Below are 25,813 nucleotides of genomic sequence, written 5' to 3'. Positions count from 1 at the left end.
AAATCACTAGGCTGCCATAACCTTATCCTGACTGATCAAATCTGATTTAACTACGCAGTGTATAAGTCCATGCTCAATCAAGAGAGACTTGTCCACATTAGACTCTTACTGAACCGTCTACTGCTGGTTCTTAAGCTTTTCTTCCAGTCGCTTCATATGCTGTTAGTACTCCTTATCTTCTCTGGTCATGCTTCCTGGTTTTCATTAACTTACCCGAAGTGGAGACTTTGATGCCAGTGTTTGCACCTTTTCTTTAAGCACTACACAGCTGAACCATTCTCTTGCCGAAGCACCCAGTATCTGGAAACACAGCCTGGCTAGGCAAGAGCCTGGAAGTCCTCAGGCCATACAAAAATCTCTGAAGTTTGCTCGGTCTGGCACTGCAAGCTCCAGCACAAAACTCAGGCAGATCCTCCCATATGGTAAATATGGTAGCAGGTAGATTGGAGAAGCATCACGTCAGGAAATATGAGTCGTCCCACCTTGCTGTCTCCACACAGTATAAAAGGAGTTGTGAAGAACAATGCTGAAAGGTGCTGAACATCATCACAAATTCCTAAAAAGATTACCTAGCCCTAAAGATAGTTCATCACCCTATAGGATTTAGAGTCCTATGAGACAAAGCTTTATAATATAAAGACCCTAAAGTTTACTGAAACAGGACTACATATTACAATTCTTGTGAGGATCTGTCCTGCCTACTCTGTCCCCCATTTCTGGCTTTGTACATCTTTGTGCACCACTGAAATAACCAAAAAAATATGCATGAGGTTTTTTTTCCCCTTCTGCTTTTCAAGATTTCATTACAGAAGATCTGTCTGAAACTCATTTCCCCACTTTTCCTCCTCGTCAAAAAACTTTAAGGTAAGAGCAGCACATTAAAAGTACAGAACACAAATTTTTGAGTGTTAAAACAAGCATCTTGGAATGGAAAACAAGACGACAAATGTAACCATAATATTAGTGGCACCTACTTTAATACTAATATGTGCACTTTCAGTTATGTGAACATATTCTGGAAACAACAAAAAGGATTAGACACTCAAGTAATAACCGAGAAAATTCTTGGTAACCCCAGAGAGCTCAAATTAAAAAATGCAAATGGCACAGGATTCCACAGTCAAACACCGTCTACCATAAGAGATCGGAAAAGCAAAAGAAATTCCCACATTAATATATTTCTTCATATTCTAAGACATAACATTCACAGAACCAGCAGGAAACCAATTTATTCAAAAACCAGCATGCACCTGCAGTAACTCCTCACTCTTAATATGTGGAGATGCTTAATTAAGCAGCAGAAGACTCCTCTCCAGAACTGCTGCTGAGGAGTCGATGTGCTGATTTTGCAGTGGATTCCCAAAACTTGTAGGTTCACATTCTCCAAGTTTACCCCACACACAACCTGGTGCATGAACCCAATCAAGGCAGAACTCACACTTGTGGCATAGGGTCACAGGCAAGGCAAGGCAGCTGTATGGTCTCGGCTTCCCTACCTAGGGGAGGCTGGGGGGAAGAGTAAGAGGCAAGCGAGGGACAGGGCTGCTTATCCCATGGGAGAGTTCTACCTAGGGACAGAAAGTCAGATGCATAGAGAGTCTGACGCTGAGCTGATGGCAGCTGCTGTTGGTGCTAACTCTAAGCCCATTCCTGGTGACACCTGAACAACTTGACACAGGAGCCTCTTACACAACAAATGCTAACACCGAGTCAGAGCGTCAGTTTGAAAACCAATCCACAGCATTACCTACCACATTTCTGCACTAGCCCTGCTGCTAACCTTACATCCTTCTTGCTGCTGTTAACAAGTGCTAACAAGAAGTTAACAGCTTCAGATCTACATCCTTTGTAGCTTTTTCACATCAGCTTGATGGCATATCTATTATCCAGCAAGACAACTAAGTCTACTATAGTCTTTTTTTCTTAAACTGAAAGCAAAAAGGTTCAGGATAGCTATCAGAAGATCACTAGTGTAAGTAAGTGATTTTTTCATCACAGGAAGACTTCAGAAACATACCAACGTCAGGTAGCTTCATCCAGCACAAATCCTTTCTGCTGGATCTACATCTTAGGTAGCCCCTACCCATGGTGACAAGGAGCAAAGCAAGGTCCAAAGTTTAGTCCCAGAGCTCCCCTCAGGGGTCTCTTCGTGGCCCCACTGGTTTCCCTTGGCTCATTTTTCCAAAGCACCACATGCAGTCACATCCACCCACATACGCAGTTTGGTTCAGTGAGCTTCTGCTCCTAGAAGTCCTGTCTTTGAGGTTCACAGCCTCCGCACAATTAGATGAACATTGGCTGAGAAAAAATAGGAAGAGATTATTTTCTCCTCGGAGCAGGGATATAAACTACAGAAGTCCTCTGGGTTTTCCAGCCCTATTTCTCTATTATTTCATATTTGAGAGACTGGGAAAGTTAGGACTCTGCTCCCTTGCACTTCTCCCCACTCACTGGTAATCAGTCCTGGAAGGCAGCAACCTGTCAGCCAACAAAACATCGCCTTTTACAAGGCAGCTCTAACCTAAGAAATACAGCGATGGTCAGTTAGTACATATTTAACTTGTGCAAAATGACTTTTAAAACTATTAGTCAAAACATTTTGCAGCACAAAGAGCTGCTATGCCTTGACTGAAGCCTAATACACATATGTTGTGTTGCTGTATGTGTCACCTTGCTCTGGGACAGCTTTATTTTGGATTAAATCTATACCCAAGCACTTCACAGCCATAAGTATATACACCGCTGCAGCTGCACCCATTTCTATTTGTCTGACAGTTGGCCAGGAGGCACAGACAAGGCAGCATGTTGTGCTTTAAAGATTTCTTATCCCTTACCAGCCTAGGCACCATAAAATATTTATAGACTATTTTGGGTGACATTTCATTGCAAATACCATACGCTTAGTTGAACTATTCAGTGCTCAGGATGACAATAAAAAGAAGATTACATTTGAATGCACCATGTAACAAGTATTTTCCCCTTTAGCTGCTATAGGCCATTATCTCCTAAAATAAACAATGCACAGCCTGCTTCCTCCATCAGCCGAGTTCCACAGTATCAGACACCTCTGTGCAGCATAAGGATATATGTGGCTCAAACACCTACTCCAGGGTACAGTCTCATCTCCATTCACAGATACTCGCGCACACACTTCCCTGCGCAGCAAGAGAACGGAGCCTGAAGGGTGCCAGTTCTTTGATAGGGCGTATAATAGAAAAGGGAGAGAAGCAAGGCAGCTATAGATCGTTTCCCCAAGAAAATTGTTTGGTTTTGCTCTTCACTATAGGCGTAACCATATATTGTTGCGGCACTTAAAAAAAAAAATTCCTAGTAATTTCCAAGGGAACCAAATAAGAAGAGTATCTGATCTCCAGAATAATTTAACGTGTACTGAAGGGAAATAGCCACTATTATGGAAAATCCCTTTAAATAACTCGTACTCATATGCCATCATAAACTAGCAAGGAGACCCAAGTGAGATATACAGTAATTCATCTCTGCTGCACCACCATACATTTGCTCTTGTATATGCGGTCCAGCAAGGTGGGATAGAAATGTTGTATATAAGGTCAGTTTTGTGCAGACAGATAGTGCAGACTGAGACACAGGAGAACAGAAGAAGAAAGTGCCACCTAACTGAACGGGTTTAAAGTCTCTCTTACCTTCCCTGCAGAAGAACCTCTGTCTAGCATATTAAGCTACTACTATGGGTAACCAATCTAGTGGAAAGGATGATCTTTTAGAGGCTACTACAATATTTAGGATCCTAAAGCAGCTCATTGGATCAGCTACCTAGTGATAAAGTAGTTCGGATAATCTCAGCTACATCCAGCAATGAACTCTGGCCAAATGTCAGAGCTTTTAGTCTGCTTTGACCAAAGCTGGCCAGGCACCAACCTTGCACAACAGCTCCAGAACAAACACTGTTTCACACAGTCCTCCAAACACTCCTCCTTATTTTCCCTTTGTATCACTTGACTGGAAATTTTGCAATCTACTCAAGTTTAAAGGCATTGTTTTGCCGAGGTTTAACATTAACTTGATCTCTTGGGATCTATTTTGTATCACTTCATACATCCTCCTTTTGTCCACTGCACTCACAGCTCATAGCCTACTGATGTTTACTTTAAATACAGGAGAACCACATGTTTTTCTTCTCGTTTCCCTTCCCACTTTCTGCCTGTTTAGAGCTGAAAGACAGCATCTTTTGCATTAAATCATGACCAGGCCTATTAAATTAGGGAACCTGCCCCATTAAAAAGGCAATACATTGATATGCGAACACTCCACTCCCAAAAGCTTTTTTTCCAACCCTTCATTAACATTTCTTGCTGCTGCACCACTATATGCTCCCAAAGCGTGTCTTTATTGTTCTGCTTCCTCAGTATACCGCTAACGACGCAACAAAAGGAGAGGAGGCAGTCGCGGATAAATCAGCCAAACTTCCCACCGGGTCTCCCTTCCGCGCTCCTGCCATCTGTGCCGGCTGCCGCGGCGCGACGGCTGCTCGAAGACAATACCGCACGGGTCGCACACCAGGCTCCAGCCCCTCGCGCCCGCTGTTGCGATTGTCACAGCCCGGTGCTTCTGCCGTCTGCCTTCACGCGTACATCTTGGGGACAGCTCCCACTCACCTCAACTGGGGGCAGACGGCTGAGCTCCCAGCACTACAGACGCCCTTCTCCTCGGGAAAACCAGAGGCCCACCCCCCCGGTCCATACCGTGTAATTTATGAATCGCAGATTTCAAGACCTGAGAGGCAACACGTAATTTTGAACAGCCTGTTTACTCCCAAGAAATCCCCCCTGATACAAGATTATCAGATTAAACTGTCTTTTTGGTAAGGAATAATATTTTCAAATAAATAAATAAGCAGGAAGCTTAAATCATAAACAAGGTTAGGAATACGTGAAAATATGTGAACATTTCTTTCAAGTAAATTAACACTGGCAAAAGACAGAATGAAATATTGATCCATGTTTCTGAATTAGCTTTCTGAGGTTTGCAACCACCTCGCCGTAGCTGTGAACACAGCACTGCAAAAAAATGGATCACCACTCACTTTGCAAGCTGAACTGCATGGATCATTAATGCTTGACTTGTTAATTAAATACGGTAGCAGAATCCTAGATTAGTCCCATCTTTTTAAGAACACCATTAATAAACCTGTTTTTCAATTTAGGAAACATCATCTCTGCATATATTAGCCATTTTAATATTCCTGCCTAAGTACAATACTTCATTCATTACCTTGACAAGTCTCGTCACTTAAGCCATCCACAGGAACATATTTCATCAGCTTGCAAATGCTATCTGTGTTTCCATGAAGAAGCCCCACATGCACGTCTCCTTCAAATCTCACATCAACATTTTCATAAAGCAGTGGGCATAAAAAACAAACCTACAAGAGAATTGCAATAGGTTTTCTAATTTATTATTTGGCACCACACAAAATAACCATTTAGCTGAAGAATTCTCTTCTCATTTTCCATTTTTTTCAGTCTCTTGCAGTGTACGCAAAATGGAAGAAACACTTTTGTACAAATGTCCAACAAGGAACACAAACAAGTTCAGTGCAGCTCTGTCCTTAATCCTTTCATATTGTATATTACAATTTGAACATGAGCATGTACAACATAGTGCAACAGTTGTGGGTGTCTTTTTGACTTACCATGTGATGCATCAGTAACATTGACACAAGCTAGCCCCATCTTCCCTCCAGTATGGTATCCAAGGTCAGCAACTGCCGTTTCAACAGACAGCAAGTGCGCCTGGGAAGAACACTCGCAAAACCATCAGAAAACTGGTAGCCAGAAACGGATTCTTTTTTGGAAGCTTCTGTGAAACATCTCATGCAATCAAACTGACTAACGCTCATATTTTATACATACGCGTACCTTTTTTTTTTTTTATATATATTCACATACATACACACAAAGAAGCATCCTTCAAAATTTAAAACAATTAATTTAGGAAGTGCAAGACAGAACATATGACAATTAAATCACTAGCACTTTGACATGCTGAAGTAGCAATACTGCTGAAGTACTTGCTGAGGTTCTACCCCGCCTTCATTAGGCAGATAAAGTCATCACTGTGGAAGTGTAAGACTGTCTTTTTTGCTAGTACTTAATCAGTCTTCAAGTATGTATTGCTAATAACTGTGAATAATAAATTAATTCAAAGACTGGAGCATACATGCATATAGAAGACTGATGAAGGGTTGTTAACAGGTCTGTTCTAGAGGCAGGAATTCTCTTATACACTTTTACAAAGTGTATTTATTCATTCTCAAAATTCTTAACGAGAACTTTATTATTTTAAGTATATATAAATGGAAATTTTAGAGAATAGCGACTTATGAAAAAAAGCAAAGTCCAAATGAAGAATAGACATGGTTCTTCTTTTATAGGCCCTGTTTTTAAGGAGATGCAATTGATACACTTTCAGTGGAGCTTTTCTGATTCACGTTTCTCACATAAACAAGAGAGTTATTTTATTTTACAGCAAATCCTCAGCATTTTAAGAGGTCTACTTTGCCTCCATTTCTGGGGACAAAATTTCTCACCCACAAAATGACTACGACCAGAATTCTGTCTTTGAGGACTTCTGGTACGACAGCTTTGGTGGTGATTAGGTATCTTACCTATGAATCCCACTCCTGCTGCTTCATTACTAAGACTATTTTTCCACCCCTCCCACAAACCTATACTCTTTGATCCCCAAAACACATCACAGAAAGAGACAGGTCTCTAAGCATTAATCAATAATTTCCCCATTCAATGCTCTAAATGTGAATTATGTAAAAGTATGGTGAGCTACTTGGAAGGCAGAAGGAAGGAACTCCTCTTGATTCTGCATGCATAGCCTTTTTTGCTTATAAATGGATCTTTATACTTTTAATGGATCTTTATATTTATAAACCAAACACAAGCTTTGAAAATCTACAGTAAGAAAATATTTACTCATATACTGTGCACTCCTACAAGCTTTCCAATTCTAAAGTATTACTATATTTATAACCAATAAATATCACTATCTATTACACGACTAGCATTAGAGTAAATGCACTTTTGAGATCATGCCTTTGCTTCTGTAAACTGGTATAACAGCACTGATTTACACTGGAGCTAAATCAAATTACACCAGGAACAGAATAATTCACTCTAGATTTGCGGAGCTGATACTAATAGTATTTACCTTGCATCCAAACCAAGAATGAATAGCTTAATCCCAGCACCGGCATGAAAAGAGAATCATGAAAGTAAACCTATACAGCTTACTGTGCTGGCTGCAAAATCTGGTCAAAATGGAGAGAGCTATCACTAGGAAGCAAAGCCATAATGTTGTGAAAGCTGGTTGCGTCTGTGATGTTTGCAACTGTTCACACAGATTTTTGTCAACTCTGCTGGTTTTAGTAGACAAGACGCAGTGCAGGGGAATGTTTTGTGTACAGGAAAGACAGGCAGAGGGGCGATTTGGTAATGAAAACATTAATATCTGCATCCTAGAATATTAATACCTACGTGAAAGGGGATAGACATTCCCCTCAGATGAAGAGGTTTTTGCCACAGAATTTAATTCTGCAGTTCATCCTATTTTTAATGAATTTTGCTTGCTACTTCCTATCATATAGTAGGTTATGAAATAGTTCATACAGTCCTTTTGCAAAAATTCACAGTATTTATTGTGTTACAGTGTCTGCAATTAAAAAGGCAGTATTTCCACACTGCTACAAAATAAGGTATTAAATGATAAACTACAGTCTTCTGCATGCTTAGAGAAGAACCAAGATATTGCAGATACCTTATTTAATGAGGGGGTAAGTCTTTGCTTTCTTTGAATTACTTTAAATACAATTTTCTTTGCTAAGGAGATACTGAATAAATTATACTAGTTAATGTGCTTTTTAGATGGACTCAATAAATATCAGATATTCACATACAACACAGTAGAGTAAATCAAGATCAGTATGATGTCCCTCAAAGGATAAATAGTTATGTCCTGGCTGCAGTATGTACAAAAACACAGGGTTACAGAAAACTTCTCTGACCCCATAGCTGAGGTTCCCATTTATTCTGAAACCATTACATGTAATGCCTCAAAACTTAGTCTACATCAAGCAAATTGTATCCTTTTTCCAGAACAATGTTTTAATGCTGCACATCAATTTCCCACATGACTGTGTATGTAGTAACACATTCCTTCAAGGGAAAGAGATGCATTAAACACATACATCCATAGAGATGTACGAGTATTTCAGCTGTACTATCTTCAGTGCCAGAGACTACAGCTACTACTTCGCCTACAGAAGTTGCAATTTGGAGGAAAGATCTAGGACTAACCCAGTTGCAGAACCAGACATGAATCAGTTTACGTTGCCAATTGATATATTTTTATCCTCGAGCACTAAAATAGTTATTTTTGTCACACGATCATATACCCAATGCATTTAGTTTTACTGTACCCTATGTTCTTCAAATAATTTTATTCATTTTTGATTAAGCATGTAACTTATAATCACAAATTAGTACAATTAATTCTTCAAAAGCTAAGTCCAAGAGTTGAATGATTCAATACTAGCATGAGTTCAGTGCTTTTAACATTAAGTCTCTGAAAATGAGATAAAAGAAAAACCTGTATTCTTCCTTAAATACTGTAGATCACGAACAATGAAATGTAACAGAGATTCCTAATGTGACAGTTCAGTTGTGCATTACAGGATTTTATATCTACTATTTGGTAGTCCTTTTGCACATTATCATACAGATTATAGTTGCAGGTCGACATCGGCCAGCTGCCAAACACCCACCCAACCGCTCTTTAATCCTCCCTCCCCAACACAGCAGGTGGAGAAAACAAAATGGAAAAAGTCACAGATCCCAATAAGGACAGGGGGATCACTTCCCAAACACTGACATGGGTAAAACAGACCTGACTTGGGGAAAACTAATTTAATTTTTTGTCTATTAGAGTAGAAAGGTGAGAAACAAAGTCAACACTAAGACACCTTCCCTCCCACCTTCTTCCCAGGCTCAATTTCATTCCTTCTTAGGACTCATCTGCCTCCTTCCCCCACCCTGCAGGGAGATGGGGAATGGGAGGCTGTGGTCAGTCCACAGCAGTTCCTTTGTGTCGCTCCTTCCCCACTCCAGGATGGCTGCTTCTCACGGGCTAAAGTCCTTCAGCATAAACCTGCTCCTGCATGGGTCCTCTCCTGGCTGCAGTTCCTCCAGGCTGTATCCCCCTTTTCCAGCGTGGGGTCCTCCACAGCTGCAGCGTTGGTATCTGTTCTAGCAAGGTTCTCCATACCTGCTCCACTAACATCTCTCCCACAAGATGCAAGGAAATCTTACCTCCAGTGCTGCTCACCTCCTTCCCTTCCTCCTTCTCCAACCTCGGTGTTTTTCACACTTCCCCCCTCTCCATTGTGTGGTGTATTGGCCTTTCTTAGATCCATTTTCACAGAGGCACCACTAGCTTGTCCACGGCAGTCCCATCACTACCAAAACCTAGATACCTACACCCAATACAATTATTCACTGGAAACAGATTGTTTCCATATATCACATCACAGCATTCAATTCCTCAGTCTCCTAAAGCAAGAACTTAAGCTCAGGAAGTGCAGGCTAGATGAGTGGTCAGTGAGGTGGATTGAGAACTGGCTGAATGGCAGAACTCAGAGGGTTGTCATCAGCGGCGCTGAGTCTAGTTGGAGGCTGGTAACTAGCGGTGTCCCCCAGGGGTCAGTACTGGGCCCACTCTTGTTTAACTTCCTCATCAACGACCTGGAGGAAGAGTTAGAATGTACCCTCAGCAAGTTTGCTGATGACACCAAACTGGGAGGTGTGGTAGACACACCGGAAGGCTGTGCTGCCATTCAGCATGACCTGGACAGGCTGGAAAGTTGGGCAGAGAAGAACCTGATGAGGTTCAACAAGGGCAAATGCAGGGTCCTGCACCTGGGGAGGAACAACCTCATGCATCAGTACAGGCTTGGGGTGGACCTGCTGGAGAGCAGCTCTGCGGAGAGGGACCTGGGTGTCCTGGTGGACGACAGGTTAACCATGAGCCAGCAGTGTGCCCTGGCTCCCAAGAAGGCCAATGGCATTCTGGGGTGCATCAAGAAGAGTGTGGCCAGCAGGTCGAGGGAGGTTCTCCTTCCCCTCTACGCTGCCCTGGTGAGGCCTCATCTGGAGTACTCTGTCCAGTTCTGGGCTCCCCACTTCAAGAAAGATGAGGAGCTGCTGGACAGAGTCCAGCGGAGGGCTACGAGGATGGTGAGGGGACTGGAACATCTCTACTACAAGGAAAGGCTGAAGTAGCTGGGCTTGTTCAGCCTGAAGAAGAGAAGGCTGAGAGGGGACCTAATATATGCTTCCAAATATTTCAAGGGCGGGTGTCAGGAGGATGGGGCCAAGCTCTTTTCAGTGGTGCCCAGTGACAGGACAAGGGGCAATGGGCACAAACTGAAGAATAGGAAGTTCCGTCTGACTTCACTGCGAGGGTGACGGAGCACTGGAACAGGCTGCCCAGAGGGGCTGTGGAGTCTCCTTCTCTGGAGATATTCACGACCTGCGTGGACAAGGTCCTCTGCAGCCTGCTGTACGTGACCCTGCTTCGGCAGGAGGGTTGGACTAGATGACCCACAGAGGTTCCTTCCAACCCCTACCATTCTGTGATTCTGTGAAGTTAATGCCAAATAGCTACCATTTACTAGGAAAAACAATACACAAAGTTCCCAGTGTAACTGAGGACAGCTTTCCCCTGGTGCAACACACTCCAAAACACTTCAAAAACGACAAAGAGCTTCACAAACTTTGATGCTGGAAGGGCTCATTCAAAGAAAACTTAACTCTACACCATGCTCAGACCAGGTGGTATTCTTACAGACAATCCATAGACTGGAATAAAGACCTCAAAGAAACACTTTCATTTATTTAGAGAACAAAATGTATACGAAGTATGAAAACAGATTAACATATTCATTGAGGAACTCTAAATTTAATACATAAATTCATTAGGGAAGCAATAAACACACTGTATAAATTAATTACTTTGTGGTTATCCTCATTAAATGCTACTTAATGAGTTAATAAGCATGAAAAGAAATGACAAATCGCTAAAGTCCATGCACAGTATTTTTTTTTTTTTTTTTTAAAGCAGCATGTCTAAATGAATGCTGCAGCTCTGGATACAAGCTAGTAACATGACGCAAGGTAGTCACTACCTTCTGGACTGCATTAAGAAGTACCTTTTCCTAAAGGATCTGAATTTTCCAGAAAAGTGCAGACTTTACACAGTTCAACTGCAGAAGATGCTCTTGCTAAGGTTTAAATATTAAAATATTAATATTTTAATATTTATCCTTAAATATTAGGAAGAAAATTTCTTATTTGTATTACAGGATGACTTCCAGCTTCTTGGAAAATATTAATCAAAAACCTACATACACGCATACATATGTATGCAAACACACACATGTTTATACACACAGACACACACATAAAAAAAATATATTGCTACATTTGAGAGTTATACTCAGGCTTTTATGGCCTCTCAGTGTTTGAGGATGATAAACAGACAACCACGTTGTCACAGTTACGAACTGGAAGGAGGCTGGGGCAGCACTGGTGGAGGCCGTACCTAGCACCCCTAAATACTTTAACCTGTGTGATGGTGCATGAGCGCTCCGGCATTGACTGTGCTGTTATTAGCATGCTATGGAAGATTGAAATGGTGGCCCCATTTGTCATGTCACAGGTATAGACTGCTTATGCTCTCATTTTCTGGAGCACAAAGGTTCAAGGTGCTGTTAGTCTATGTTGCGATTTAAACAAAAGGAAAAAAAGCCACATGCACAGGTTTTTCACTTGGTCTTGTCTCATGCCATAACGTATAATTTAGAGAATATGGCAAACCGCATCCCAGAGTACGTTAGTCATACTGATATTATAAATACCTTTGGAAAATATAGACTGAATGCATCTTTGACTCTGATGCAGCATTGATGCATTAACTAAGCATGGTTCAGCAAACGTATCAATACCCAGTCCTCTCGCCTTCCCAGGACATTCACAATTCACAAACTACCAGTGCTACCTTGATAAAATATTTAAAGCAATCCTCGACTATTACACAGTCAAACAATTCCTTAGATAACCTCAGGATATTAATCTAGTTTTTCACCCCTTAAATTGATTTTGTTAACCCCTTACAACTAAGTTACAGCAACAGAATCTAGCTCCCCTTTGTAGGAACAATAAATAGATAAAGAAAGTAGTACTTTGAACAAATACTGTTGGTCCTTTTAAGGGATTCTCATTCCTCGGATTACGTTCCTTTTTCCCCAATGCCTAGTCCAAGGAAATTCGTGTGCTTAATTCCTGATAAGAATCATAAGAAATATCTGGCAAATTTCAATGCCCGTTATTACAAAAAACAAAAAAATATAAAAAACAACCAAAGCTGTTTCCAGCATCCTCCAGCACGACCCATCCAAACAAGTAAGATCTCAGTATCAGCTGTCAGCATGAGAACCCTTTTGAAACAAAATCCAGAAGAAATCACCTATCAAAGCAGCATCAGAGAATGCTACAATATTAATCTTACATCATGTAAGCCGCTCTGCACTGCTATGACAGTAGCATTAACTCCATAAACGAAGGAAAAAAAAAAAAAACTTCACAAGGCACGTGCTGATACAGAACAGTGAACAGCTACCAGAAATTCTTTCCTTACAAGTACATAAACCTGTAGCCTGCTGTTTAAGCAAACCTTGAACTCTTTTAAAACCTAGTCAGTCTGTAAACAGAACCGTGTCCATCAATCACATTAAGTCTTTAGACATTTTCATTGATATTTGTCACTTAAGACTAATTCACAAAGGATTCAAAAGCCAGAGCACAGTTAAATGCCATCTCTGTGATTGGATAAAAATGTGTATCAAACAAATCAAGACATACTCATGTTACAAAAAGGCTCTCAGGAGTTTTGTGCTGACACTTAGGCAATAAGGCAGCTAATGAGAACAGCTATACTCTGCTCAGCACTGTTTAGGACATTGCAACGAACTGACTGTAGATGATTTGTCATCAAGTCCCCGCAGGAAGAAGCCACGCCGCTTTAAGGGGTTGGTGGGAGGAGAAAGACAGGTCACAACATACTCATCTAAGGAAATCTTTGATTCCAGGCTAATTACTGGGATAACAGTAAAAATTATACTAGAAAGAACATTTAATGTGGAATAAGTTTAGCCATTTATCTCAGTTACAATTCTATATTTTTCAGATATTGATAGGGAGTTTAACCTTCATTCATGTCTTTATTTTCAGTAGTCATGATAGTACAAAAGAATTGTTCTGAAAAGAAATTTAAATGTGGTTTGAAACAGAACAAACACTATTGGTCCCTGCCTGCATTTTCACAAAAACAGCCAGTGGAGTCGCAAAATGAAGGACTGGCGGCATGGGCTGTGATTGGTTTTCTTTCTGTTTTCCTTTAATATGTCTTATTATTTCACTCCTGAACCATTAAGTCTGTGGAAGAGAAGAAAGGTCATCAGTAGCCAGTGGCAGCACCAGCTGGGAGTTCAACAGGGCACTTGCAGTTTTCAGCTGTCAGACGCTGGCTGAAATTTAACAAGTGTCAATATGACATGATCCCCAAACCTGCAGCTTTTTTTAAACTAGCAAGAATAAATGAAGGGTTTTGAGAGCAATTCGTAGTCTATTATATTATTATACTTATACATAAAGTATTGCAAGTTATTCAGTCTCACTGGTTCCCGGGTTAGCAGAATTCCCACCCACATCCCATGCTTAAACACCCAAGAAAAAGGGCGTTCTGTATTAGAATTGTAGAACCATTAAGGTTGGAAAACACTTCTAAGATCATCAAGTCCAATCATCAACCCAGCACCACCATGCCTGCTAATCCATGTCCATGCTTGGTCTGCTCGCTGTTAAAATTCCCTGATCTCTCTACTCTGGCTGTTAAGTTTTTGTGAAAGTAGACGTCATAGATAAGAGATCAAATAATAGTCATCACTCATTTACTCTTAAGGAGTGATATCCATGAATTGTCAATGTCTTACCAACAATGAATAAAGCTGAAAATGTTTAAACATTACAAGGAAGAGGTAGAAAGCAACACAACGACACAAAGGTTTTCTATCCCCATCAACACAGGGCTTTGGGTCCAACCTCACATTTTATATCTAATACTGTATTTTTTTGAACTAGTCTTGTCTCTCCCAAGCGGCGGGCTCTATGTGAGAACTGCGTGTGTTAGAACCAAGAAAGAATTCACATATGTGCACCCAGCCCACAGGCAGGACCAAAAAACTCCCTAACTGCAAGTTCAGCAAATATGCTGCAACAGCAGCCACAACATTGCTGTCCTCCCTTCATGAGAAGATCAGCTAACATTTGAGCATGGATATAGGAAGACACCCGGGCCCACCCTTCGCCATTCCAACATGCCAGCCCACTAACCGGCACAAATAAGCCTTTCGGAATGTGCACAGCCAGCCTACCAACGTCGCAGTGCCCCACCACCTCACGCTGGCCTCTCAAATATTCTCCTCCCTGGTGCAGAAGAGGCCGCTGTGCTGAATCAGTAGTCAATGGTAGGTGACACAGGGGCTCATGGTGCTTGTCTTCAGCTGCGTGCATACTGCTTTGATTTCTAGAGCGGACAAACTGGTGCAAACAGCTACAGCACGCTGCTGTGGCTCATCACCCCCATTGTGCATCACAAACCAAGGAGGCCAAATTTACCTGCCATGTGGGTCACAACATTTCATGAAAGTTATTTCATGAATGCCCATGCTCAGTGGCATGACTTGACAGATCTGCAGACAACCTGAACAGAACAACTGGCTTTGTCCCTTAAAAGAAGGCCAACGTTACCTTTCTCTCCTCCGCTCCTAGGGTGCAGTATGTTCTGTGGCTCTTGCTCTTGGATGGCTGAGAAATTCCATCCTGCTCACTGGCACTGAACTGACTTTTTAGAAATCCTATGTATTTCATTTAAATTTTGGTCTTTGAAATATTAAGATCTAGCTAGCCTAACGATGGCTTACTATATACAGCAGAAAAACAGAAATGGAATGTGTTCTTGCCTAATGGAACTCCTCTGACTTGAACTATATTTGCTATCTCATTTGTCCCCATGGACAGTACCTAGTTTCCCCTTGCTCTTCTCTCATCTGGCAAAGTTTTTTGGGAGCACAGACTGTCATCTATTATATGTCTGTATGGGACCTAGGGCACCAAAGCCCAAAGGCTTTGAAATGAGTTTCAATGACCTCATCAAATAATGAGGACATTTGACTGCTCTTTCTAGCAGACTCGACTTGCAGTAGCTATATTTGAAACTAATAATGAGGGGAAAGTTCGAAAATGGTATTCTCCATTCTTGGAAAACTATATAAAGAACATAGTAAAACCACCTCACTCTGCCTTTTTGCACTGTTGGTAACTAGTTTAATTATTGATCAGGTATTCAGGTCTACTGGAGCACAAGGACTTCCATCAGGCAGAGAAACGCAGGCATGACTGCAGCCCACAGGCTGCTTCAGCAGCCGCCGCAGCCAGCGCGATGCCACGCAGCTGCTCTGGGCTCTCCCTTTGCACACCCAGGATTCCTCCTCCGGCAACAACTGCACAGTTACCCCAACCCAGCACCTTTTATTAAAGCATTTTAAGGGAAATGTAACGTCATCCCCAAACACCCTCTGTTCAAATACAAGTTGAGGGAATATGACAGGGAGTGGAGGGAGGGGGAAAACAACCACCAATGCAAATGCTACCAGTCCCATACCAAGGAATAAAATTTCACTTTTTTTTGGAGGAAACAAAAAGAACCCTCAGCATTCTGGAAGGAAACAGATGCAACAAAGAAGCGTTAACACAAGCATAAATTCAGAAAAGCCTGGCTAGTAGTTACAACAACAGACAAAACATACAAATAAAAATTGCTCAGATTGTGAAGCTACAAAGTCTCTGTGGGTGAAAGCTATGACGAACCAGCTTGGCTTCCTCAGCCTTTACTCACTGAGATAGGATTCCCCACCCTGACAAATGGTTTTGGTCTCAAGACACTGGGTGTCTATTGGAGTACCCTGCAGCTCCCGTGCACTGTTTGTGGCCACATTTCCTTTCACAGGAGGAGAAAGAATGTGTCTGTAAGCACAGAAAAGATGATTAACTTGATACACAATTGGAGCAGAACTACTGATGCTGTCACCATCCACTCACCCTGCTGCATAACAAGCTACAGCCACCATCGGGGCTAGGGTCTCTTCTCTGGCAGTGCTCACATTAAAACCCAGCTAGATCCGACACTCGGAAGTGCTTCCAAGCTCTTTCTTCCACAGGCATTGGCGGAGCAATTAAGAGCAGAAGACCTCCTGGGAGAGTGTTAGAGAAATGTCCCAGGCAGAGGAAGTCAAACTTGGCAGGGTCTGTACCCATACCGTTTGTCCAGAAGCAGATCAGCCAGCCGACAATGCCTTTTTTTTCCCCGCTGCCCCTCTTCAGCAGGAACTACTTCTCCACCTCTGGTAGGCATACTGAATTAATTAGCATATACGCAGTGTGAACAATCAGGAGACTTGAACCTGAGACTAAAGCGAGAGCCAAACTGCTTGACACTAGAACATGTTAAGCGAGAAACAGTGAACGAGGTCAAGGCAGCACCGGGCCACTTGACATCAAAACCCGAATCTGCGGTAGCAAGCGGGGGCAGAGCGGAGCAGCTTGCAGTGTTTTTGTACCCTTTCCTTTCTACGGCTGTGCTGGCACACTGGGACGTAGACGAGCATGTCCTGCTGGGAAAGGAAGAGATGTGACAGGACTGAGGAATCGCGAGCCCAGGGCACGATCTCACACGCTGAAGCGACTCCGACTGTTTTTGCATCAAACACACATCTCCGCGCTCAGCGTCCTCCAAGCATACAGCAGCTCTGGAGAAAAGTGAACCATTTTCTTTTACCAAGACAAGCAAGCAAAAGATTAGTTTAAAAGCCTACTACAACTGTTGTGCAATAAAAACAAGTGACAAGCTTTTAGGCTTAATTGCTTCATCAGTCCAATAAGGGGATACGGTATTCCGAGCCTGAGAGCTTGTTTGTTTCTTTTCCAGCTACATCTATTCAACTAATAAACAGATCTCTCTCTACAGACCTTATTTATATTACATTACTCCAGAGTGGCTACAAAACTCCCCATCTTCAAAAACATTAAAAATCTAGCGTACAAAGAGAGCAAATTATTAGCTTTTAAGTCTGCAAAGCATGAACTGCCTTCCAGAACTAAGAGTTAGCCAAATTTACCGGTCTCTGGAAAGAGGAAGCCTGCTTATCAAAATTAAGAGAACATTTGAGAGACCTTCTCTGAGAAAAAAACTTCTATGACCACTTGTTTGATGGGCCAGAATATTCTCTACTAAGTTCTCTGTCCAACTGAAACACACTACATAGATTAGAATGACAGAATGACAGAATGCTTTGGTTTGGAAGGGACCTGTAGAGGTCATCTAGCCCAACCCCCCTGCAGTGAGCAGGGACATCTTCAACCAGACCAGGCTGCTCAGAGCCCCATCCAACCTGGCCTTCAATGTTTCCAGGGATGGGGCCACCACTACCTCTCTGGGCAGCCTGTGCCAGTGTTTCACCACCCTCATTGTAAAAAAATTCTTCCTTACATCCAGTCTAAATCTACCTTCCCTTAGTTTAAAACCATTACTCCTTGATTACCTGGAAGAAAGCTGCAAGGACAACCTTATCCATGTAAGGCCATGCCATGTTTCAGAGCGGGCTTATGGCTGTTCCAAGTTGCACCTTACCATCTACACTTATACAAAGCTGCCTTGGCTGCTATAAACTGCAAGAGCACGCAGCCAGTACACGCTGGCTACACCCTGAATTCTCCTGCTCACCCTTTGAAGGCCAAAGATAACTGTGGTGCAAGGCGATTCAAGCATGCCTTCTCCACTAGGTAATATCTGAGCAGAATCTGATCCTACAGATGCGTGTTCTAAAGCCAGAGTTCATTTGCGTTGTGACAACTGACTATAATAGGTTTTTGTAAACACTTGGCCCATATCTATCTTTGCCATCATGTAAAAATAGAACAAATAGTAGTATTTCCTTCTAGACATTTTCTACAGAACATTGTCACACAAATAAAGCTCTCCATAAGCACTGGAAGTTAGTGGTTCTGGTTTCTTTAAGCGTGTATTTCCCCTAAATAGTCTTGCTCCAGTGCTAATTACAAAATTAGCAAGAAGCTTGCAACTAATTAGATCAGGGTGTTAAATCACTAATATTCTTTAAATAAAACTCCTAATTAGGACACACTGCACATTTATCTACAAGCTAGATCTGACGAACTGCTCAAACTTCCCCTTTCTAGCTGACATCCAGGACACTGCCAGGGATATGTTAAGCACCCACAGGACTCTCTTCAGGAAGGAGCCTTCATCTGACTTGTGCAGGTGCAGGATGGACTCCTACGCCTATCCACTTTGATCCCAGAGCAGATAGGCATAGTGAAGGGGCTCATGGCCGCAGGTTCAGATATCTGCCACCAGAAGGTCACTCCTCTCTCTCTTTTGATTACATAGGGACCCTGTGCACTTGCTCAGATCAAGCTTTCCTGATGGGATTTAGCTGCTGATACCATAAAAACATAAAACTATCAACACTATTTGGTCTTCCCTCCTCCTACATGGTATTTCTTGGACTCTAAGATAAATGCAGTTGGAGAGACGCTTTTGTTTTATTACACCTAATAAAACAGCACCCGACACAAAGGCATCTCAATTGAGAATTGATCCACAGTAAACTACCACAATACAAACAGCAACAGCTACAATTCCTTTATAGCCCGCTTATCTTAGACATATTTAACTGCTTCAAAAAAAACTCACAACTATATTGACATTCCATGCATCCTGCACATAGTCTTTCCAAACATTTTGTATCCTGTTCTAATGTCAAAATAAAATCATTTGTGATCTCAGAAGCTGAACAAGCCCAGCTCCCTCAACCTCTCCTCGAAGGGGAGATGGTCCAGTCCCCTCACCATCCTCGTAGCCCTCCGCTGGACTCTCTCCAGTAGCTCTTCATCCTTCTTGAAGTGGGGAGCCCAGAACTGGACAGAGTACTCCAGATGAGGCCTCACTAGGGCAGTGTAGAGGGGAAGGAGAACCTCCCTCGACCTGCTGGCCACACTCCTCCTAATGCACCCCAGAATGCCATTGGCCTTCTTGGCAGCCAGGGCACACTGCTGGCTCATGGTTAACCTGTCGTCCACCAGTACAGCCTACTGTAGGTGACCCTGCTTCGGCAGGAGGGTTGGACTAGATGACCCACAGAGGTCCCTTCCAACCCCTACCATTCCGTGATTCTGTGAAAAGAAGATGCACAGATCCTTAAGTATCAAAGGGAAAAAAAATTTTTTTTTTTTTTTGGAAGAAAAAAAAAGCTTTTTACCAGTTTATTTCAAGTCTGCTGAATATCGCTTCATGTGATGAAAGAACTTCTATTTGTATGGAACACTGCACTCCCACTTTGACATTGGCCATCGTAAAAACTAATTACTTCTTCCAAACCACAAGCAGCATCTCTCAGTCACCTGGTTTTTACTATCTGATGAGGTTCTCTTACATGCTTGTGCCATGGCTGCAACGTACCTCAGATGCCTACAAGGAATCCTCGCACGCACGCCTCTGGGACAGAGCTAGCTTCCAGTATCTCGCTACGGATTTAAAGCACATTGCCCAGTTAGACAAATCTTGGAACAGTATCCCCTCCTTGCCAGACAAACTCACATGACAAACCCAGCTGTGCCATCTCACCCATTTTCACTGAGGAAGCAAAAAAAACAGTTTTAAGCGATTTTTAGAGTAACTTCAAAACCAAATGCCTTTCACCTGTGAAAAGGGATGTTGTATTTTGGAAGAATTTGTATTTTCTCTCCAGAACTTACTCTTTCTCCCACCAACTCAGATGAGAGTGGCTATGTCTAAAAGCACCAGAAAAATTAGCTTACTTAACTGTAGTGCCCATATCTCCGAGTCAACACAAGTGTCGGCCTCGCACTGCTGGGGATGCACATGCTCTTTTTGAGGCCACTGACCTTAAGATCTCATACCTTACCCTAGACACACATTCATTTCACTGAAGAACAAGCCTTTTTTAGCGTATCTGGAAATAACCAACTACCTCTCAACGTATGAGTCAAAAAATCAGTTATTTCAACCACCCTGAAGCCATTTACCTGCGAGGCCTCATTGTTGGGGTTGTTTGATTTACTTTTAGTCTACCCTTTAATGTCCCTTTTTCTTTAATACCACAGCAACTAGCCCAGCGAAAACATACATAGTTGCTGCATCCATTAGAAAAAACACTCAGCCGTACTCTTCCTACAGCACTACACAGCCAATTACTCTTTTATATTATTTTTCTCCTACTGCAACTTACAGTAGCCTCAATTATTCTCCAGTTGATACACCCAATCCTCTGTATTCAAATATTCATTCATACTGGAGAGAGACAGAGATGTTCTGACTAAAACCAGGTTGGGTGTTTTGTCAGAAAAAGCAGATTTTGCTGAAACAAAAGCCTTTCTCTGAATGGTATTGCAAATCCAGGGATGGAATTTGGGGAAGAAATATGATGACCACAGATCTCAGCTACATTACCCAGTAGCCAAAACCTAGCATTGCCACTATCAAGATTTGAAGCCTGGTCCTACTCTTCATAGTGCACAGCTACTTTTGTGGTCCCATATATTTTAGGGAAGAGAAGAATCTTTCCCTGACCAAACATACATAATGTTTGCATGAAAATATCGCTCTCCCTAATTCCTGGAACCGTTAAAGTAAAACATTTAGAAAGAAGGAACAAAACCCCAAATCCAACCCTCCTCTTCTGCATGTGTAGTAAGACAGGCCAGGAATATACACAATTACAGGCATGAATCTGAACACGATATATTAACAATTACTCCACAAAAGGGCTGTGAGAATAGCCACATATATACACACGCATACACATACATCGATGTTTATTTGACTGCTGTGACAAGTCTCTAAGAAGCTGAATGAATTAACAGCTAGGCTTGGCACCACATGCTACACACACCTTAGGGAAAATTAACAGATCTAAGTGCAAAGGTTAGAGTTAGCTGCTTGGCAGGAAGGCTCTTTCATCTTACTGAGCCAAAAAAATATTTGTCCTCTTTTTCAGAAAGATGCAACAAACTGTATTTCACATGAACTTGGCAGAGTCTTAAACCAGCAGGTCTGGCCCAGAAAATGGCAAGTATCTCCAGCAGCTGTTGTTGTTGACAACATGTGACAACATGATATTCGCAGACATCATCAACTGCATCCCCAATTATTGCCAATTTTGTGCAGAATTACATTTTTCTACATTCATTAGCTACAATTATCTTAATAACAGCTAGCAGCAGAAAGAAGATGAAGTGGAAAAACCACAGAGAACATGCAAGTGAGGTTTGCTACGCTACAATCAGAAAGACAGCGACAAGACAACACACCAGCTTAACCTGAGATAGTCCTGACTGACTAAACAAAGGGGCTTTGGACCATACTGCCTGTCTGGGGAGGGGTTGTTGTTGTGGGGGTTTTTTCAGGCAGATGAGAAATTCGCTAGTTTGCCACTTTTTATAGAACTGGACAAAAAAAATCACATTCATGAAAATCTGGATAAAAGCATTATTCAGACTGGAAGAATGTTTTCTGCTGCATCTCACAATTGAACAAAAAAACACTGCGTGTGTGTGTACATGTATATTCAAACTGCATATTTAAGCACCTCTTTCTGTGAAACAACACACACAGAAACCACCCTGAAATAACTCTGTGGTTAGGACAATCAGGTGAGACAGAAAAGGCTCATGTTCAAATCCGTAATTCATCGCCTTAAAGTCTCCCATTTATTACAGCCACTTACCTCATGATCATTTTGTCAGAGTTTCCATGTCTAAACTGCAAAACCATTCCCCTCCAAAAGAGGAAAAATGTGGTTGAAACTGCCATTCTGACTGTCTTTTTATGACAAAAATACTTTAAGGCAGCTTTAACCTAGATGTTTATTTTTCTTGGTACGACACCCCACATAAGCATGGTATTTTATAGTTACCTTCAAGCAAGGATCTGAACTTAGCACTAAAACGTTGTTTTACAGAAGTGCACGCCAAATGCTTTTCATCTCATTATGCTGGTTTGAAATAATGGTCCTACTTAAAGTAACATCATGCTAGCGTAAAATGCAAGAGCTATTTCAAAGCAGCGCAATAAACCACTGTCTCATGATGGTCAGTTGCCTCAACCAGCACCACAAATTCCAAGCAATTCAAGCTCCATTTAATTCCTACTGTACAATTAAAGAATATACTATACCCTTGGCAGGTTTATTCAAATAATTTTGTAGACTTCCATTTGGAAGTATTTTGATCTTCTGGCTCAAAGATTTTCAACATTTATCCATTTTCCACATTAAATATACGTTCTGCACACTATACATCAAACATTATTGCTAGCACTTGCAAAATTATTCCATAATCAGGAAAGATTCAGTTCACAATGAAAAAGTGTTATAACAGACACAGAATACATAAAGCCAGTTTCGGTCTGAAAACTTTCAGTTCTGGCCTAACCTATGTAATGTCAGGCAAATGTCTTTGTTCCTTCCTCTTACAAATTGCTTGTTTTACCTGTGTCATCCCTTGAGGCCAAGGACTGGCTTTCTCTTTGTGTAATGTGATTTACAGCTGGGATTTCTGAATGCTGCTACAACACAAAATCACTGCAACGGTTCAGAGCTCTGCTCTACCAATCACCCTAATCCCGGTCTTTACTGGTACTTTTAATGGCATCCCTGCTGTTCCGTGACAATAGCCCAGCCAAGAGAACTTGTCCCATCACTCTGAACCTACTGTACACCCACTTCTGTACGTACATAACATGCTTTTTTTTAACCCTCAGGTCACACCTCAGACGCTGGCAATGAAGTCTAAACATTTTCTATTCTCACCAAAAGGGAATGGTTTTACACCAGCAAAATCATTCCCAAAGTAAAACACCACTTAAAAAGCTGCTGCTTCAGCACTGCCCGCTTTTTTTTTGGTATAAACTCCCGGTAATTGCGAGTCTAGCCAGGGCTCTACAGCAGCACACACGGAGAGCACCGGGCTCACGGGAGAACGCTCTCTTACAAAGATGTGGGAACAGGAGACAAGAAACCACCATCCGCCTGAGATTTTGCCCAGAAACAAACCCCGACAGGAGACCCCTGCACTGCTCCAGGGCTGACACTTCTGTTTTGCTGGGCCGGCGCTCTCACTTTTCCAGCTGCAGCAATCTCAAGTTTCAGAGCTCCCCACGGAAAGCTCACCAGCTCACTGCGCGAACGCCTCAACCGCGTCTTCCCCCTCTCCCCGAAACAGCCGGGACGATGCCGGCACGCTGCCCGGTACCTTCCCGGCGGGAAGGAAACGTCCTTCCTCCCCAGAGCGAGCCTCTGCGGCCAGCGGGCTCCCGAGGCCAGCGAACCCAGCCACTCTCCGGCCAGGGCTTCTGGTACCCAGCCCCACGCACCCCCACCAGCCCCCAGCTCCCTACAGCAAAACCCGCGGGCAGGGAGCCCGCCAGCCCGGCACGGGGGACCCCCCCAACACTGGGGTTTCACCGACCGACACCACCGATCCAAGCACACGCCGATCAGCAGACCCCCGTCCCGCCGGCTGCCAGCAGCGACCGAGGGCAGCGGGGCGCCGGGCCCGCAGCAGCCTCCCCGCCCGCCGCGGGGGCTCGGGAACCGCAGCGGGGCCGAGGGAAGGAAGAGCCCCCAGTCTGGCAGAGCCCGGCTGGCTTTCCCCACCGCCGCGCACAGCAAGGGGGGACGGACCGGGGGCACCCCAGCCACCCGCTGCATCGCCCGCCCGCCCTCCGCCGCTCCCCCCGGGCAGGGCACGGACACGCAGACAAAAAGACAGGCAAAGGGGGGGGAGTGGGAAGGAATAAATGAAATAATAATTAAAAAAGCACGCCACACGCATACCCGCGGAGACCACCAACCCCCTCCGCGCACCGTGCCTCCTCACCAGCCCGCCTCCGCAGCCGGGGACCCGCCGCGCAGCCCCGCTGAGGGCGGCACTCACCTCGGGGGGGGGGAGCCGCCTCTCCGCCGCCGAGCGGGCAGCCGGCCGCACGCTCCCACCTTCCCTCGGCGGGGGTCTTTCTTCGCGGCACGGTGAGCCGAGTCGAGCCGCCTCCGCCGCCGCTCCCCGCCTCTCGCCGGCGCCTCCCCGCGCTGCCCAGCTGCCGGCCGCGCCGGGGCGGCTCCGCCTGCACCGCCCCGCCCCGGTACCTGCCCGGGCGCCGCGGCGGAGGGGCCACCTCAGCGCCGTGGGTCCGGCCTGCTCCCCCCGCCGCAGGGCCCAGCCCGCCCCGCAGCCCTCGGGCTCCCTCCCCAGCACCGCTGCTTTTTTCGTTTCTCGAACTTCGTCGCCCGCCCGTCTCCCCCGGTAAACGGCCCTGCGGAGGCCGCGCGGGCCGGGGCGGGCTGGCCGGGGCTCAGCACGACAGAGACCCGCTCGGTTCCGCGCTGGCACCTCACGCCCGGCGAGAGGGAAAGGCCGGGAGTGTCACCATCACCGCCCTGGGGGACGGGGGCAAGCCCGGCGCTGCCTACGAGGCTGCGAAATCAACGCCAGCTCGGATGCATCCGTTTCTGTCCCCGCTGCTTCAGCGCCGTGTTTGCTGGCACTGTAAGCAGAAATCTTGGAAAAAAACAAAACAACAAAAAAAAACCCATAAAGGCAGCAAAGCCACAACTCCTGGGGACAGAGAAGTCCAGCTTATCGAGGGGTGAGACTGGATTGTTAAGACATTTGGCCTGCAGGTGAGAACCCTGCTTAACTTGTAGCTAAAGTACCTACCCATTGGTGCGCACCAGTGCATCTGTTTTCTGGGATTAACTGAAGAGTATAAACACCTACATGTTAGGCTACTCCTCACCTGGTCTTGAATAGTTGCTGCTTACCTGATGATGGCACCTGCACCAGCTCAGGTTTGGTTGTGAGGGGTATAAGCAGCTGTCCCTCATTTAAAGCTGTGATCCACATGGTGGTAATAGCCCACTTTTGAAATTCACTCAAGCTTTCCAGAGAAGCCCAAGCTGGCAGCCATGGATCTGATCACAACCAGTTTCACATGAAGTTTTTTGGGGCCCAGGGCCCAGTACCCAGTGCCTGAACATTGAGAGTCCCTTTAGCCAGACTAAATACAGGTGGAGGGGTTGGGCTGGCAACAGAGCATGCTCTTCCCTGTGCTTGGATGTTGAACCAGTACGCAACAGGAATGAAGGAGCTGTGAGGACTGAAGGAAAGGAGAACGTAGTGTCTAACTTGGTGATTGGGGTGCTCAGCTAGGAGATGTGCTCCCAGGATAGTTTTTATCCTGGTGATGCACATGATAGGGAGCAGAATTTAGACCCTCATTCAGTCTCCTGCAGGTTAAATGCTAGGATGATGTCTTCTAGCTCCTTGACTTTGAATTCTGGCTGCTCTCTGGCCTGACAGCAATGGAGTACCCTATCTTCTTTCTCCCCAAGCCTCAGCATGCCTTAGTGCCTCACTGAAGCATGCACTGAATGGGGTGAAACTCACTGGGGTTGAGGAAGGCCTATAACGGCTCCTTGCTTGTTGGCCAAACACTCTAAATAAAGAGAAAAGACAGGTAACTTCCTCCTTGTGCTCTGCAAGCAAGTTTCATG

The 25,813-nt window shown here is 43.9% G+C and overlaps 1 protein-coding gene across 4 annotated transcripts in view; it reads right to left on the bottom strand.

The window, feature by feature from the left end:
* Positions 1–24,300, bottom strand: part of MYO16 (myosin XVI) — a 411,384-nt gene extending 387,084 nt beyond the window's left edge. For 2 of the 4 annotated variants that reach the window (XM_075424696.1, XM_075424706.1), the window contains exon 1: positions 24,198–24,300. Coding sequence is in view for 2 of the 4 variants with exons in the window: in XM_075424665.1 (XP_075280780.1) it covers positions 5,251–5,296 (46 nt within the window). In the remaining 2 variants the exon portion in view is untranslated. Of the gene's footprint in view, positions 1–5,250; positions 5,314–24,197 lie in introns of those variants that run through there. The other 2 variants (XM_075424665.1, XM_075424685.1) reach the window with 2 other exon arrangements.
* Positions 24,301–25,813: the final 1,513 nt, after the last annotated feature.

Source organism: Opisthocomus hoazin, chromosome 1 (assembly GCF_030867145.1).
Source record: "Opisthocomus hoazin isolate bOpiHoa1 chromosome 1, bOpiHoa1.hap1, whole genome shotgun sequence".
In the NCBI taxonomy this organism is placed as follows: Eukaryota; Metazoa; Chordata; class Aves; order Opisthocomiformes; family Opisthocomidae; genus Opisthocomus; species Opisthocomus hoazin.
Note: the sequence above shows the minus strand (reverse complement) of the source record. Positions and strands in the feature narration are given on the sequence as shown.